Here is a 17,250-nt window from a genome sequence, read left to right on the forward strand (position 1 = left end):
TTTCTTTTTCTGTGAGTGATGCATGATATACATTAAACACATACACAAAATAGAGAAACGGTCAGTTCGCCTCAAAGATGAGTAGAGAGAGAGCTTTTTCCTGGAAATAATAATACTTTTATTGTTGCCATTGACATTTACAGTGTTTCTTTAAACCAGCAGTGTCACAGAATACTGAAAATATTAATTATGATTTTTGTTTATATTTGATAATCATACATTATAAGGGATTTGGATCGGTGAAGAGAAGAGTTGTCGAAGATACGAGCCGTGGAGATGATCTTCCTCTGAAGCGCTTCTTTAGAGTCAGGGTGAGGAGCTCTGTCATTCTGGAAGTACTCTGAGCACAGCCGCTACTCCTCCACATCTAAAGGAGCCTGCTGAGGTGGATCGGTCATCTGAATATGATGCCTCCTAGGTTAAATGTTTTGGACATGTCCTACCAAGAGCAAACCTTGGGTTTGACCCAGAGTATGCTGGAGAAATTAAATCATTATATCCCTCTTTCTCTGGTTTGGGAATGTCTCAGTCTCTCCCTCAGAAGACCTGCAGGAGGTGGATGCATGCATGTATGGAAATGGCCTAAAACTAGTAACTCAAACCATCGCAGAAGACGATTTAATGTAAATGTTTTTAGATTAACAGACTCTTTAGATTGTTACTGTATATGTCCTGCTAACAGCTGTTCACACAGCGCTGTCTTTGCTGGCGTGCTGAGCATCAAGCCCCCTGTGATGGGCCATCTGCCCTGCTGATGTGTTCATGGGTAAAACTCTGCAGATAAATTTGACCTCTGCCCCTCATGCGAGTAACAAATAATAAATAAAAATAAACGCTCCCAACGCTGAAGGCTCAGACTTTCTGTTTGTATCATAGTGAGTTCACAGTGACGCCGTCCTGTGAACGTCTTTATTTGGAGTCTGTAAACAGCAAAGAGAGCTCAGGATTTTAAAATCTCATCTCTCCAGCTCTCCCGGTCCCGCCTTTGTCGCTTTCGGGCTAGTTCTGGGAAGTATGCGCTGTTGTAAGGCCTCTCCCTCTCGCTCACTTCCCTCCCAGGCTCCTTTCCTTTGCCGCTCCTCTGCTCCAGAAGTGCCTGGGCTCTCCTCCTTTCCTCAGCCTCCCTCTGTAAACGCTCAGCACGTAACCTTTCTATCGAGCTGGAAGAGACCAGACAGACATTTTGTTACCGACCTGCTTTGATATTCACCACAAGATCGCTTTAATTTGACTTGAGCCCCAGTAAAATACTAAGGGGGATAAAACTTCCAGACAATCAATACTGGTATTCTTACCTCTCGCCGCTGCTCCTCTTTTCCCCTTTGTCTCTTTTTTCCTTTTTCTTGCTCTTGTGCTCCTTTCTGTCTTTCTCTCCGAGAGCTTTCTTCATATCTTTCAAAGGATCCAAACTATCCTTCAGTCTACGATCCTTCTTCTCTCTCTCCTCTTCACTTATCCCTTTTCTCTTTTCTTTTTCTTTGCTCTCCTCTTTGTCTTTGCTGCTTTTCAGATACCACGGCGTGACCTCAGACCCCGGCTGGGGTCCCAATGACACCAGTAAGCCAATGGCTCTTTCCTGCTTCTCCTAGAAACCCCCCACAAAAACAACAACAGAAAACAAATATTTTGTGTTATTTTTTTCATTACTGTAGCACACTTTTTGTTTATACATGTGTTTGTTTTGTTTATACAATGCCCAACAGATAGGAGAATGTAAATATCTGAGTAGCCAGACGGGACATTAACCTGTCTTTAACCTTCCACGAGCTCCATAGTACTTGTTCCTAAGTGCAAATAGCAGAGCTAACTGTCTGAGGCATCATGTGTGCCGCATGCTGTGTGCTATTTGAGCAGCTCCCTCATATAAAACCAGCAGTGGGAAGATGTCAAAAGCAAACTATTTCTTGTTGTGTGATAAAGGAAAACAGTGGGAAAAAATGCGACCTGATACTCTCGACCGTATTCCAAGCTAAAGTCGAAAAGGTCTAGAAGAGCAGATGAACTGCTTTTTGATTGGTCTCTATCTTAGCTTCATATTGTTAAAACAGGAAGTTGTTGATGGGGTAGGAAAGTTTGAAAGGTACGAAACTGGTAAAAGTTTTTGTATTTTGTAGGTTTGGCCTGTGGGTGTGGGAAAAATAGTTTCTGGTGCTACATATAAAAAAAACAATAACAAGTTTCACTTACATGTATGAAATTCTGTAGCCTGACTTAAACCTGCAATATTTAGAAAAAAAGCCTCTTGGAGACATGCTCTAAACCCAACAGGAAGTCCAGTGTTTTAAATGTAAAATGCTTTTTTTCAGGCAGTACACTTTATCAAACTCCTCTTAGAGAACTTTAATCTAAAGACCTTGGCAATGCCAAACTAAGAAGTTTTTGAGTTTGTGTTGTCTGGTGCGTCCATGTCAGCTCAGCAAATTTTGATTAGTTGCCACAAAAAGCTCTTATAACTCAAATGTACACTGTCCACTCTGTCCTGAGCTTGACGTCCTGGAAGCGAGTCTGGAGACATCTACACAAAGTCAGCGCGACAGCTAGTGGCAACAGGAAATCAGCATTAGGTGATAAATCGTGGCTGACAATATCCCTTTTGAAATCCAAACACTCAATACAGCAACGTGACATACAATTAGTAGGTGTTCTTGAAAGAAAGAAAGTGCTTATACAAAGTGTTTGGAAGTAGTGCATATACACATATGTATATACATGAAAGGTTACCAAGGAAACCAGAAATGTTTTTGAGAGCGTTTTCAAAATGCTGCGTTTTCCATCAGCAAAAACGCTGTCTCAGTGTGGACAGGAGGCCGAAACAGAGAGAAAACAATGCGTTTCCAAACGACAACGCATTAGTGTGGACGTAGCCTGAGTGTAGCGTATCTCATTATGCACCAAGGTGTTTCCCACCACACCACTTCAAAAATTCAACTTCCTGTTGAGTTCTGAATTTACTGAAGCAAAAAATTTTAATTAACTAAAACACAACAACTGTTATGGATATTCTCTGCTATTAAAACAGGACACACAATAAACTAATATACTTCAGCAAATCATTAAATAAATGTAAATGGTACTAAAGTGCCTCTGCTTTGCCATCAGCAGCATTTTGGCATTTTCTGACCTGTGATTGGAAAGCCTTGATCACATCCACGGGCTTTAACTTGTATTTATATTGTCTGTCTGAATTAATTTCCCACCCGTCTCATGCTGCATCTATTTACGCTGCATGCATACATACTGGCACTGGGCTGCAGAATAGAATAGCAGGTATGATGACAACAAGACAAAAATTTAAACTGATTGCATTGCTTTTTAAAGTGTGGTGATAACAAACCACTCAAATGACATCTGAGAAAACTACACCCACTAATGATGAGATTAGATAAGAATCATCTTTTCTCTGGCAACATTTCAAAAACATACAAAGCATTTAGCATTTTTGTGACTGAGCTGAAAAGCAAGATTTTGCAGATCCACTCCTAACTACTAAAGGTTTTTAATGGAAAAAATGAAAATGTAAATGGTATTCAGCACTGGACCTGCAACCACAGACCATGCAGGACACTGAACCCAGATGTGGTACCAAACTTGCAAAAGCTTTGCTATCATTCAGCTGCTACGTCAGAGCAAAAGAAAAGCATGAAAGAGAAGACTGACAGAAGCAGCAGCACGGACACCTTTTCTTCTTTCTTTTCCCTGAGATACTCCTCATTCCCCTTCTTCTCCGAGGACTCCTCCAGGGGGAAAAGATTGAGATGCTCCAGAGCTCCACTTCCTCCACCCTGTTCCTCATCACCATCATCTCTGCTTCCTCCTGTTGGCTGAAGAGCAGCTCGGGCTTTCCTTCTCAGATACTCTGTACGTGCCTGTAAACAATGAACAACAATTAAAGGACATTCATGGGCACGGCAAAGCTTATTTAACCTTCATAATAAAAAACTAAACTCAAATCATAAATACTTAAGTTTTCTACTGGTGCCAATTTAGAGACGTACAGTACATTTACAGCAATCTGAATAGTAACACACAGGAAATGTTAGCATTGATTTCCAGGTGTTGTTTTTTTTTTTTAAATATTAACAAAAGACAGCATACAACAGTAAATGTGTTGTTTTTTACAATTGTAGAGGATAGGCGTGCACTAGTGAGAGATCTATTAGGGATGCAGTGATTGCAAAACTCTGGACCAATACTGATGTTTAAAATAACAACTTGTTTGTTTTTTAATTAGTATATTACATATTTTTACCATTAACTATCCACCCTTTTTTGGCAGGGGAAATAAAGAAAAGATCACTACACCGTTTGAACATTTAGTCAGCACAAAAGTTAGCTGACACATCAGAGAAACAATGCTAATCAGCAGTCAACAAGGACAGTATCTGATGCTTACACTCTACCTATTATAATGCATACGTGGTTGCTAATATTTAGTCTGCTTTCACTCTGTTGTTTCATAAAAACAGGGTGTTTCCTGTCTCAGTGTGGGCCTTTTAAGGGGTTCTGGACATCTGGGTTACTTAACGTATCAAAGGTCTATATGTTTTCCAATACATTTTGTCTATTTGATCAACAAAAATTTATTTTAAGCTTTAATAAGTTAAATAAAATGGTTAAAAATATTTTTAGTGACAGTGGATGGCAAAAAAAACCCTCACTGATGGGCTCAAAGCTTCTTTAAATACAGTAAAACCCTAATAATCTCTGCAATGCAACACATAAGTGTAGCAGAGAACAATCTGTTCTCGCATGATAACATTTTATTCCGGCTCTGCACGGCCCACTACATTTTACCCCCTGTGATACTGAGCTACTTCAATGTCATCTCACGTTTCCTGTCCTTTACTTTAATGTACAGTACTGACATTGTTGTTTTTGGGTAACTTTTCTGTAATACATTTGATTTCAAAATAATTCTGCCTTTTTAATATATTTATTTTTTAGATTTCCATCCCATTATAAAAAGCTTTAATATTCTACATATTTATTTATTGTGCAAAATGTAGATTAAAAAGAGAATGCCTTAATTTGCATTTTGCAATTTTTATTCACAACTGTTATTGTTGTTTATAACCAATGTTTTAAATGATTTTGTTGGCAGCAACAGATCTCAAAAAGTTGGGACAGTGGTAACAAAAGGCTGGAAAAGTAAGCTTAACTAAAAGGAAACAGCTAGAGGAATATTTTGCAACTAAGTTAACTGCCAACCGCTCAGTAACATGACTGGATATGCAAAAACTGTGTCTACAAGTTGTGTACCAATTTCAGCATAAAGCTCCTAAATGTAAAGTTACAAAGACTTTGAATATCAATACTAGATGCCTGTGATTTTTGGCAACACAGGCAACAGTGCAGTAAAAATAGGCAGGATTCTGTCATGGAGTCACTGCATGGGTTCAGGAACACTTTCAGAAATTACTGTTACACTTCAAAGTAGCCATATGTGAACATGATACAAAAACGCTGCCTTCTCTGGGCCAAAGCCTATTCAAAATGGACTGAGGCACAGTAGAAACTGTTTCTCAAGGTACAACGTGTGCATTAGTGCCTATGGAACTGGCAGCTTGCAAATCTGGAAAGGTACCATCAGTGCTTCAAGGTATATTTAGGTTTACTTAATTTAAAAATCCTCACTGTTTTCAGCAACACTTTACACAGTATTCTAACTTTTTTGTAACTAGGGTTGGACTAAGAGCATCTCAGGTAGGCCCTACTGAAAAAGGACATTTACTGTATACTTTTATTATAAATGAGTACTTTTTTTTTATGTTGTTCAAGTTAGTAACCTTGCTTCTGATCATATCTGGTTTGAATTTGAGGTATCCTGCTCAAACTACATGGGAAACAGAGCAAAAAGTATGTACAGTAACAGCACGCCACGGTCATCCACCCGGAGTCACCTCTTGCTCCGCGCGTTCCACGCGACGCTTGGCCTCGCGCTCCTCCTCTGCTGCCTGGGCCTCGTCCCTCCGCACTCGAGCGACGTTGTCTTTGTTGCGGACATGCCAGCTCTTCTTCGGAAGGATGTTCATTGTTCCCTTGGCGACTGTTACTACTATAGGTTAGCAGTCGGCTAGCAGCGGCAAAAGTGGAAGGAAAACGTGAATAAGTTCCCCCAAATAAAGCCGCTAGTTGTGGAAGGAAATGCGTCAATGCCCCAAAGCGGAAAATAGAATAAAAATATATAAATATACAAAAACAAACTTTATATTTGCAGCTTTGACCTCCCAAGAGGCAGAGCTAACGAGATAATGTTAGCCGATGTTTGCTACTTTCCACATCTACTTTACCTTAAGGACTCAGCACCACGCATAGATATCACATTTCCGCCAATTTAGCAATATTTTTTTTAACATTTTACTCTCTAAAACAGGGCCCAGGCACTGTCACCAACTTGTTGAGTGAAGAATTGTTCTTGTTGGACAGGTAGCAGGACCTCACAGGAACAGGCAGACCCAAACAGGAAGTAATCAGTAGCTCCATGTTGAAGCAATAACACAATGGCGACAGCAGAGGGGGCTGTTATGTTTCTCATTTTATTTTATTATGTAAAGAAAAGAATATCTGCTTTGAAGGACAGACAGAAAAGGCACTAATCTATTTACATAGTGGAAATGTTATACTCTAATAACGATAAAGTTTTAATTCTCCTTCTTTATGTATTCCTTTAAAAAAAATCACAACTTTTAATACAGTTATCTTCGTGCAGACGTGTGTGGTAAAACCTAGCCTGCATTAAATTATAAACATAAAAACAAGTCTTATTATGTTGTTTTCAAGACGGTAGATCCTTGCCCATATGTCGTGTTCAATCTTGTACTCCTGCATGATGTGTCGGTATATGAGCTTGCCGACTCAGGCTCTCAATCTGCTTGATCAGGAACTGTTTGTCACGGCTCTCCTGTAAACCAAAAACTCATCAGTCCATGTGAGAATCAGGAAACCATTTAACTTACTGTTTCAAAGTGAAGCCTAATGACGTATATAAAAGATCACCATTTAATTTCGGGACTGTAGGGTCATTATAAACTGTAAGGTAATTAACGCAGATAGGTTTGTATATTTGGACTGGACTGTGTGTAGTTGTTGTAAAGTGCCTGTGAATGCATCCTCTTTGAATTCCAAGATTTTACCTATCAACACATGATATTAATCCTCGGCAGGTTTTAAAATGAAGTTAATGTAAATACACACAAGCAGAAAGTTATTATATATTAGACTGTTTCATTTTGTAACAAATACTGAAACATGATGCAGAAGCAGTTGTAGAAAACTGACAGTACAGTTTAAAAAGACTGGCTCGTTTGGAAAGGTTGCCAGGAGAAAGCCTATTTACTGTAAATCATGGCAACACAGCTTAAGTCTAAACAAACCTTAAGACTTCTGAAACAATGTCCTTTGTTCAGTTTAGACCAAAGTGGCGATCCTTGACCATAATGTGTAGCATCATGTTTGGTGAAAACCAGGCACAGCATATCAGCACAAACATTTCAAACCAACTGTCCAGCACGGTGCTGGAGGGGTAATGATTTGTGCTTGTTATTTGCACCCACTGGACCTGAGCACTTTGCAGTGATTGAGTCAACCTTAAACTCCTCTGTATACCAAAGTATTCTAGAGTCAACTATGAGACCATCTGTCTGACAGCTAAAGCTTGGCTGAATTTGGGTCATGCAGCAGGACAGTGATCCCAAGAACAGCAGCAAATCTATAACTGAATGGTTGACAAAGAAAAGAGTCAAGGTGCTGCAATTGTCCAGTCAAATTCCTAACCTTAAACATATTGAAAAGCTGTGGTGGGCCAAAATTCCTTCATAACAATGTGAGAGACTAATAAAGTCATACAGTTCTAACAGCTACTGAATCAGGAAGTGTACCTAGTTGTACCTAGTTTGTCACACAGCGCTTCTGCATTTTGGCATAATTTTTGTTAAGTAATCACATGGTGTAATACATCATGTTAGAGTCTGATAAGGACCAGATGATTTTTTTTGTTACTATGTCCTGAACAATTGAAAGAGGGTGTATTTACTTTCCTTCTTTGGCTTTTTCCTTAAGTACATGACTTTATCTAATAATAATAATAGTAATAATAATAAAGCAGTTTACCAGTTTAAGCTGAGCTTTTAGCAGTGCAATGCTTCTCCCATAGACAGTTGCTAAAGCTACGACATAGCACATCACCACACTGCCAGGGAGAAGAGAGACATAATATTACTCCATGAAATGCACAGTAAGGACTATTTAATATGCAGGTCATCATTACACAAATAGCATACTGAGAGTTCACGCACATTGCTAATGCAAAAAGAGGGATGGAGAACGCCTGGGAGCCGACGAAGAAGAGAAACTCCTGTGTGACGTTAGAGAGATTGTTGAATGAGTCTGGAACAGTTGACCACATGGTACTGGATGAATGGAAAGGACCACAACCGTAAGAGGGACGGATCCTGTTTGAGGAAGAGGGACACACTTGTCCTCAGCAATGTTAAATAACATGAAAAATGTTTTCATGCAAAGTTTATAGCAAGTATAGCAAGACAGCAAGTTTTCTTACAGTGATGCAGAAAAAGCAGTTGTGTTGCACAGCTGTTACAGGTAAGTATGAAACACTCACTCAGAAAGACTGTAAATCAAGACAACTGTTGCCAAACCCCATCCAAACAGGAGCACCACCAGAAAAAAGAAGGTGGAGGTGGTAGAACGAAACGTCCTCAGCGCTGGCCGACAGTTTTGGAAGAGTGTTATCTGCGGGGGGAAAGTGGCAATTTAATAGTGGATTAGGGACAAAATCACCAAGCAATGTGTGACATGTTGGCGGTGTTAAAGCTAGAGCCTCACCTTCTTGCAGTAAAACAGGATGACAAACTTCAAGGTGTTGATGGCGGGCAGCAGAGGGCAAAAAAGAGCTCCCACCCAGACCACAGTCTGACCATAAACCAGGCCAAGCACATTGGAGGGAACCACAAACTCCTGCCGCCCCACCCACTGAACAGGCTTACAGGAACAGTTATCCACCACAAGCCTACCACATACACAAAAAAACACTACATAGCTGAACACAAGACTGATTGACCAGTATTCAAATATACAGCATGCATTTGCATGATGTGCATTAATACGACTCATATCTTTATGCTATAAAAAGTACCTGCGTGGAAATTCAACCAGCAGAAAAACAGCAACGGTGATGAGGAGGTCAAACATTGTGAGCTTGTACATTTCCTGCCCCACACGTGTTTCCCAGCACTACCAATAAGAAAAGATAAGATTGTCTTTCAGTGTGGACATGCTGAATATATTCAAAGCTGATGTTACTGTTGTGTTAACCTCTTTGTCTGCACACACAGGCTGTTATAGCAGCTGTTAAAGAGCGCGTTTTGTATTTTACTCAAGCCTCCGTCAGCGGAACGAGGCAGTCGCAGAGCTGCTACTGTTCTCCCCAAGAGATCAAAAAATATTTACTGAAAAACCTGACATGCTTTACCATTATTGTTTATGACTTTTTAAAATACAAACGGAGTGTAAATGAGTTTCCAGTTCAATTATTCTGTCAGTTTTTCTTTTGCACGTCGAAGCCTTCAAGGGATCCTGTTTAATTTACCCAGCAAAGTCTTGATCCAGCAACAAACTGAAAGCACTGCTTTTTCTCATGACAGACAACTTAAACACAAACAACAGAAGGTCTGTCATATAGGACCCCCTCCGCGCTGTTACACTCTGAAAATGAAGATCAGTAATATAATTACTTGGAATTCTTTGTAGTTGTACCCGCACAGTGTACAGTTTCCTTTGAGCTCGTTAGGGTAGCAGGTGATCTGACTCCACAGGGTGTAGAGGAGGACGCCCAGACTCACCAGACGCAGAAACACTGCCCTGGGTGTGGAAGAGAAATGGGTCATTTTCATTCATCTAATTTTAATTTCACACTAATCTTACTTGATAACTCAACACAGATAAGGATACACTACCATATTTACAAGTTTGTTACATAAAACTAATGACCAGGTTTAAAGCAGGGAAGGTTTTAAGCTGTTTTTTGTGTTTATTTTACCTTGAGGGCCCCATGAACAACGTTTTAGCTGATGTAAGTCGTGTGGGAGCCAGGGTGCGCTAGTATTTTTTTTAAAACTGAAGGACGTGCCACACGAAGTAACCTGAGCTGAAATTGAATTGTAGAACAGGTAAGGTGGTGATTGCAGCATAATTTCCTTCGTATTGCACACTATATTGGAGAATCATGGCAAAAGCATTATAGCAGCTTGTGTATAGCCATAGTGGCCAGATAATAAAACATGTGGGTTAGATCATATTTATCATCAGGCATTTAACATTTTGCTGTTTGTTTGATCCATGGCTTGTGACTAGACCCATTATTGTCTGCTCTGTTAGAGCCAGTCGTTAAGGATGAACCTGGCAAGCTAGGCAGTCTTGATAATTATGGGCCTAGTTATAGTACTATGATTAAAGTGAGTAAAATATTTATTGTGTTTAATATTCTGGTCAATTTTTAAAATAGGTGCAGCAGCATCATTATTATCAATAGTTGTTATAGTGTTATAATTCTGCATTTACTCTCTTATTTACAATAAAAAATTTCCACATTTGCTGGAGTTTGTCATATCTCATTGTGTATTTGTGATAAGAAGATATGGGCTTGGAGCGACTGATCAGATTTTTTTTTTTCAAGCATTACAAACACAAACAAATTAAATGCATGTGACATAATCTCTTTCTCACAAACCTTAAGAGAGCCAATATGATAGTAGTGCTGGGGGAGTATTGCTCTACTAAGGCGATCTTGTCACACAGCAGAGGCACCACAAAGTTTCCAGCAGTGATGACCATGGACGGGAGATACTGAATAATAAAGCCAAGGATCCCTTGCTCATCAGCCCTATTCTGTTTAGCAGAAATGGGAGATGGTCACCCAGAGCTTCAAGAAGATCATGTTGGCATCATTATTTTTACATCGTTTACCTGGCTGAACTGTGTGGTCACATAGATGCCGTAGAAAGCTCCTCCAATGAACCCAAGTGAAAGAAAAGTCATTAAAACACGCAGAGAGTATAAAATCACTTTTTTTGATGTTGACAGATCAGCCTTGTGTCTCTTTCGACTCTCCTCCTCCAGATCCACCTGGCCGAGGGAGAGAAGAGAAATGAGGGGTCACCTGAAGGCACATCGTGTATACGAAACTGTGGAGCAAAGCTGCCACGTGTGGGTCACGTTTCTCTTTTCCAGCACTTCATCCTGTTAAGTAGGATAGATCTCTTCTGACCTGTAGCTGGTAGAGGATGTTTTTCTGCTTCAGTTTGGTAGCTCTGTCTCCCAGGCAACTATAGTCCCATCCGGTGAACACGATCATGCTGTAACTGCTCACTCCAGTGCTGCTTCCCGTTGCCACAGCAACTCGAGCTGCAGTCCCCATCCTGTGTGTGAACAGCCAGTGAAAAGGATACAGACAGAAGTCAGGCTGACTGAACTCAGGACTCTAAGCTAAACATGCAAACACACAGCCTTTATTTACATAATGCATCCGTTTAACACGAACTATAGTGTCTCCAGACCCCAGGAATTCAGTAAAACAAACCCAATTTTGCTGTCTAAGCAAGAACCTGGCCGTTACAGTCGTGGGACTGACCGTGTTATCATGCAGATGAGACAAAAGGCAAAGTAGAAGACAGCAGTGAGGATGTAGGCAAGAGGGATGTTGTAGAAGAAGTCCCTGTTCGGCATCTCTGTGATGTTGTAGTAGCCATAAAACAGGTATGAATACTCCATAAAACCCTGTAAAGGAGAGAAGAATATCCAGCTCAAGATGCAATTACATTTTGCCGGCTGAGAATAAAAGCAGGAGAATTGTGCAATTTCTTCACTACAATATATCGCTAGATTTATTATTTAGGCCTATATTGTAGGCTTCAGCTCCAACGTGAAGCCTAAAAGCATAAATGAACCAGTGTCATTCACATAAAACACTTTGACAAGGTGCAGCAGAAAAGCACAGGTGTAAAGCCTGAAATGAGTCACAGCTCATTCAAACTAGCTGCTTAAGTTTCAGTGTTGTGGTTCTGCGTGTGCTGCCTTACTTTCATACTCATGCCAACATAGTGTCAGTAACACCCGTGACTTTCTATTTTCAAACCACCACACACAAAAAGACATTATTACTCCAGCTGTACCTTATATGTGTTCTCGGTGTCACCTTTTTGCAGAATGAAAGTGGAATGACAATTCTATGAAAGTCTAAAGTGCCTCAAACTAAAGTGCAGGTCTATATACATTCTGCAAGTCTCTCAATGTCTCACCGTTCCCGAAAGGAAGTCGAGCAGGTACTGATAGATCTCCGTTGTGCTCTTAACTTCATACACCTTGCATTTAGCTGGATTTGAAAAAATAAAACACAGTAAACAAAAAGCTTCCTCTGAACATAAAGGTCATGCTGTTGCCTCAAGAATTTATGATATTTGTAAATAAATTAAATACACAGAAAGAGACCGGGAGATTCAATGCAGCTGCAGTGGAAACTATTTAACGTCTAAATAAGATCTGTTTCTTATGTGGCTTTAAAATAATCAAAGGATTTGGAAAAGTCATACATCATCCTGTAAAGCTATTTCAGGTCTGGAGATGATAAATGATATTAGGGATAAACTCATTTTTGTATATATTTGAATGTCACAGATGTGGAATTTTGTATAAATATTCTGCTCATCCACAGGTGAGCAGCCCACATTTTATTTCTGAAGGGAAAACAGAAGGGGTACCACTCTCTCTACTCTTACTCCTACAAATGCAGGGCTGTTGCCTGGAAACTGTTGCAGCAAAGTGCAAGAAGGCTTCCTGTTGTAATTACGAAGAAATGTGATAAAAGATGAGTAACAAGGAAAAAAGGAGGAAATGAAGAAACAGGACGCACCGATGCAATTTGTTTCACTCAAGTTATTGCTAACAGTGAGGATATCTGTGCTGTTGGTGGTTGGTTGGTGGTGGTTGGTGGATCTGAAGACAACACTGGGAATGAGGACAAACCCAGCAATCAGAAAGAAGGACACAAAATTCAGAACCACCAAGAAGCGAAGGAACACGAAGTAAGACTGGACACCACCTCCAAAGTTCCCTGTGAGGGCAAAGAAACATGGTTTGTTTCAAATGTAAACTTAACGCGTGGGACTGACCTGCTTCCTTTATTGTCCTTTTATATTAATTTACTGCATGTGTACCTCCAATCATTTGCACTGACTTCCTCCACAATGAGAAAAAGTAAAGAAATTCTTTGCATTTGTTTCTGAGTTTACGCAGCATCTGTCTCCCTCTCCAGGACACATCTCTGGAAAATGCGGGCGACCGCATTTGCTGCACTTCCCTGTGAAGGACAAATAATAAAGAAATTATATTACAACAACTCAAAATTCCCTCACAATTACCAAGTAATTTAAAATAAACTATATATAGGAGAATTATTAAATAAACATGAATTAGATAGCACTTACACAGTATATACATACATTAACAAGCAGTTTTTGTCATTCTGCCTCTGCACATCACCACAGAGGATTTTAAATCAATCAAGATGTGACTGAAGTGCAGGCTTTCAGCTTTAGGGGCTGTATCAAAAATGTTTTCATTGACAGTTTGTGAATTTAAAGCCATTTTGATAAATAGAGACGTATTTTCAGAGACGTATTGCATAATCATAATTTTAAATGTAAGTATCGCTTTTTAATTCTCCTTTAAATCCTTTACAGTCAACGACTGCGTGAAGTGTATTTGGACATCACCAAATGCTGTGTTTCTTCCCTTGAGGAGTCACATCAGGATCCCCTTCAATTTGCTTACCAGCCCCGTCTCGGAACTGATGACGCCATCATCTCTCTGCTCAATCATGTCTACACCCACCTGGACCAGCCGGCGAGCACTGTGAGGGTCATGTTTTTTGACTTTTCCAGTGCTTTCAACACCATCAGGCCAACCCTCCTGGGTGATAAGCTAACAGTGATGCAGGTGGATGCTTCTCTGGTGTCCTGGATTGTTGATTACCTAACAGGAAGACCACAAGGTAATCAGCAATACAGGGGCACCACAAGGAACTGTCTTCTCCCTCTTCCTCTTCACCCTCTACACCACAGACTTCAGCCACTGCACAGAGACCTGCCATCTTCAGAAGTTTTCTGATGACTCTGTGGTGGTTGGATGCATCGGCAGGGATGATAAGACAGAGTACCGGGCTGTGGTTAACTGATTTGTCACGTGGTATGAGCAGAATCATCTGAGGCTCAACCTGGCAAAGACCGAAGACTATAAATACCTCGGAGTATACATTGACAATAAACTGAACTGGGCTAAAAACACCACAGCACTTTACAGGAAAGGCCAGAGCCGACTCTATTTTCTGAGGCGGCTGAGGTCCTTCAACATCTGTCGGACAATGCTCCGAATTTTCTATGAGTCTGTTGTGGCCAGTGCAATCCTCTACGCGGTTGCATGCTGGGGCAGTAGGTTGAGGGTTGCTGATGCTATATAATAATAAAGTGATCCGCAAGGCCAGTAATGTTGTGGGGATGGAGCTGGGCTCTCTTAGGGTGGTGATGGAGAGGCGAATGTTGTCCAGGATAAAGACAATGTTGGATAACTCCTCCCACCCACTCCATGCTAGCTAGCCACAGGAGCACGTTCAGCGAAAGACTGAGATTACCAAAAAGCACCACTGAACGACACATGAAATCATTCCTGCCTGTTGCCATCTCCCTGTACAACTCATCCACCTGATACACTGTGTACTGCAATAGCTACACCCTTTTTGCTCTTCTGCTCTTCTTTCTTATTCAGATATTTATTAGTAAGTGACTTATATATATATATATATGTATATATTGTACATATTGTGCTATTTCTTACTTTTTGTATTGCCTGATTTTGTTATTGTTTGTACTGGAGCGCTGTAACCAACATAATTTCCCCAAGGGATCAATAAAGTATTTTGATTCTGATTGCCAGGCTTTTACTGCAGCCTCCTCCAGCTGCTGCTGGTTTGAGGGGTTTTTCTCAATCCACTTTGTCTTTAGTATCTGAAAAGCTGATCTGTTGGGTTGAGATCAGGTGACTGACTTGCCCATTGAAGGATATCCAATTTCTCTGCCTTGAGAAAACCTTTGGGTACTTTTACAGTTTGCTTTGGAGGATTATCCTTTTGTTCTGTGAAACACAGTCTGATCAGTTTTGCAGTACTTTGTTGAATTTGAGCAGAGAGTACAGTTTTGTACTTCACAGCTGGTCCTGCTACTTTCTATCTGAGGTCCCATCATAAATAAACACCAGTGAACTGGCTCCACTGGCAGCAATACCTGTGCATGCTACATTTCCTCCACCATGTGTGACAGATAATGTGGTTTGTCTCCAAACATGACCTGTTTTTCTCCTTCTCCAAACCTTTTTCTTCCCATCATTCTGATACGTCTCAGTTTCATCTGTCCAAACAGTTTTTTCCCATAGATGGCCACCGCCTTCTTCTTCCTTGTGACCAGTGGTGTGAACCCTGTAGTAAACCCTGTGCATTTACACTCATGAAGAAGTTTCACGATTGTGGACTTTGACAATGATACACCTCCTCAAAAGTTGTTTTTACTAGAGCTGATATTATAAAGGTGTTTTCTTCTTAACCACAATAATAAAAGCTGGCCTATATTTTCTTTCAGGCCTTTTTGGTTTTACTGAGCTGCTCAATGCAATCCTTCTTTTTAGGAATGAACCAGTTTACTGACTTCTAAAGTATATTTCATTTTTCTGAAAGGTTATTTTGAATTTTCAGCCTAATTATTGCCTCCTTCGCCTGTATCAACATCTCTTAGAACATTATATATATTCAATTAAAAGACTACTGAATACAAGGTGAACACTGGAAATCAACTCTAACTATCATTCATCTGCTTAATTTGTAATCAAACAGTGAGTGAACAGGCCTCACCTGGCCATGAAACTGCTCATCAATCAACTGTGCAATTACTGTGACTGTGTATACAAATGGCTGTAATTACTAAACAGTTAGTGCAACTCTTTTGTTAAGTCCACTTAATTAAAGCTGGAAGTCTGCACTTCAATCATGTCTTGATTGTTTGATTTGAAATCACTGTGAGGGTGTAGAAACCTATGAAACCTACACAAACTGTGTCCATGTCCTTAGGTTTCTAGATGTAACTGTAGGCAGACACGTACAGTTTAATATACATGAACAACCAGCTGTCTATAACAACTAGCTAATGAAATTGATTGGGTTTAAATGAAGCTATGCGTTGAATGATTTTTCTTCCAGAAATCTACTTGGAAATTATGTTGTGTGTGTTTTGCAGATCCACATTATCCCAGCTCCATTACAAGACTCATGTTATTTAGATGACTTAAGTTTTTATCATATACTGCTAAAAGTTAAAACCCAAGCACAAGTGAAGTTATAAAGTCCAATATATACTATTGTAACAGAACACAGTGAGATAAGTCACAGTGTATGATGAAGGGTGATTATGTTTTTCATTTGTAAGAGGATGAATGTTCTGCTTCATATCGGCCACATACTCATTCTTTAAGACCGCGTTTAAATTTGGGAACATGCTATCATTTACGAGCAATACACTGCTGACTCCCTGACCTTTAAACTCTAGTCATTAATTTACTCGCATTAATTTAGTCCATGACCTCAAATCTGGGCTCTCCATTAACTTTCTCTTTATTTCTCTGTTTTTCCACTGAATTACTGAAACGTCACCACCAAACATTCAGTAGAAAGTTTCATACCTTATAGTTCTTCTCAGGTGCATGGGCAGGGGAATACACCTGATGTCCCGTTTGGGTCCACCATCGCTGTCTTCATCTTCATCCTCGGGGGTTGAGTCCCAGTTGAAGTGAGGATAACTCTGATCAGGAGCTGGAGACGAAACCTGCCGACGCCTGAGTGACTGCTGCTCACCGTCATAACCATTTCCTGTGAGCGAAAGGCATTCAGACATCGTCTAAGAGTTTAAAACAAAACAACAAATACGAGCAGGTAAATCTGATCACCTCCAATGTAATTGTAAATATGAGAGTTTTGTCTCTGTATTTCACCGGCCATCTCTCTGACGAATGTTAACAGTTTTCCTCTACGATCACATCTAATAGCTGACCGACAACAAATCCAGACTCAAACAAATAAGTGAAACACTTCCTTGTGAGGATAATCTGCGTATCCATGACCTGCTTCCTTGTTGTCCCCTT

General features: G+C 40.1%; 2 protein-coding genes across 6 annotated transcripts; both read right to left on the minus strand.

The window, feature by feature from the left end:
- Positions 1–104: 104 nt before the first annotated feature.
- On the minus strand, positions 105–6,477 carry leng1 (leukocyte receptor cluster (LRC) member 1). Of its 4 annotated transcripts, none has more exons than XM_082551765.1 (5): positions 6,395–6,477; positions 5,901–6,073; positions 3,678–3,866; positions 1,296–1,585; positions 105–1,160 (listed from the first exon to the last, which is right to left on the minus strand). In XM_082551765.1, exons 2-5 carry the CDS (start codon positions 6,030–6,032, stop codon positions 941–943), a joined length of 831 nt encoding a protein of 276 aa, XP_082407891.1. In that variant the 5' UTR covers positions 6,033–6,073; positions 6,395–6,477; the 3' UTR covers positions 105–940. The 4 variants fall into 4 exon arrangements, with proteins under 4 accessions (XP_082407891.1, XP_082407890.1, XP_082407889.1 ...); XM_082551764.1 differs by having other exon boundaries at positions 6,291–6,460; XM_082551763.1 differs by having other exon boundaries at positions 5,901–6,128; positions 6,291–6,460.
- Positions 6,478–6,573: 96 nt separating this feature from the next.
- On the minus strand, positions 6,574–17,238 carry tmc4 (transmembrane channel-like 4). 2 transcript variants are annotated; one of them, XM_082551760.1, is made up of 16 exons: positions 17,056–17,238; positions 16,792–16,978; positions 13,227–13,369; positions 12,923–13,123; positions 12,312–12,385; positions 11,645–11,790; positions 11,282–11,432; positions 10,981–11,139; positions 10,745–10,902; positions 9,750–9,876; positions 9,152–9,249; positions 8,842–9,025; positions 8,618–8,748; positions 8,295–8,450; positions 8,110–8,188; positions 6,574–6,901 (listed from the first exon to the last, which is right to left on the minus strand). In XM_082551760.1, exons 1-16 carry the CDS (start codon positions 17,105–17,107, stop codon positions 6,809–6,811), a joined length of 2,139 nt encoding a protein of 712 aa, XP_082407886.1. In that variant the 5' UTR covers positions 17,108–17,238; the 3' UTR covers positions 6,574–6,808. The 2 variants fall into 2 exon arrangements, with proteins under 2 accessions (XP_082407886.1, XP_082407887.1); XM_082551761.1 differs by lacking the exon at positions 12,923–13,123.
- Positions 17,239–17,250: the final 12 nt, after the last annotated feature.

The sequence above is a fragment of the Aulonocara stuartgranti genome, assembly GCF_965226115.1.
Source record: "Aulonocara stuartgranti genome assembly, chromosome: 11".
NCBI classification, from domain to species: domain Eukaryota; kingdom Metazoa; phylum Chordata; class Actinopteri; order Cichliformes; family Cichlidae; genus Aulonocara; species Aulonocara stuartgranti.

What these genes read in the sequence shown, in the direction of transcription:
- tmc4 (XM_082551760.1), bottom strand. Translation starts at nt 17,107, where the DNA reads ATGGCCGGTGAAATACAGAGACAAAACTCTCATATTTACAATTACATT. An exon ending in GTCAGTGCAAATGATTGGAG is followed by an intron (nt 13,124 to 13,226) that starts GTACACATGCAG and finishes TTGCCCTCACAG; the next exon opens with GGAACTTTGGAGGTGGTGTC. An exon ending in ACATCCTCTACCAGCTACAG is followed by an intron (nt 11,140 to 11,281) that starts GTCAGAAGAGAT and finishes TCCCTCGGCCAG; the next exon opens with GTGGATCTGGAGGAGGAGAG.
- leng1 (XM_082551765.1), bottom strand. Translation starts at nt 6,032, where the DNA reads ATGAACATCCTTCCGAAGAAGAGCTGGCATGTCCGCAACAAAGACAAC. An exon ending in GGGAAAAGAAAGAAGAAAAG is followed by an intron (nt 1,586 to 3,677) that starts GTGTCCGTGCTG and finishes GGGGGTTTCTAG; the next exon opens with GAGAAGCAGGAAAGAGCCAT. An exon ending in AAGAGGAGCAGCGGCGAGAG is followed by an intron (nt 1,161 to 1,295) that starts GTAAGAATACCA and finishes GGTCTCTTCCAG; the next exon opens with CTCGATAGAAAGGTTACGTG.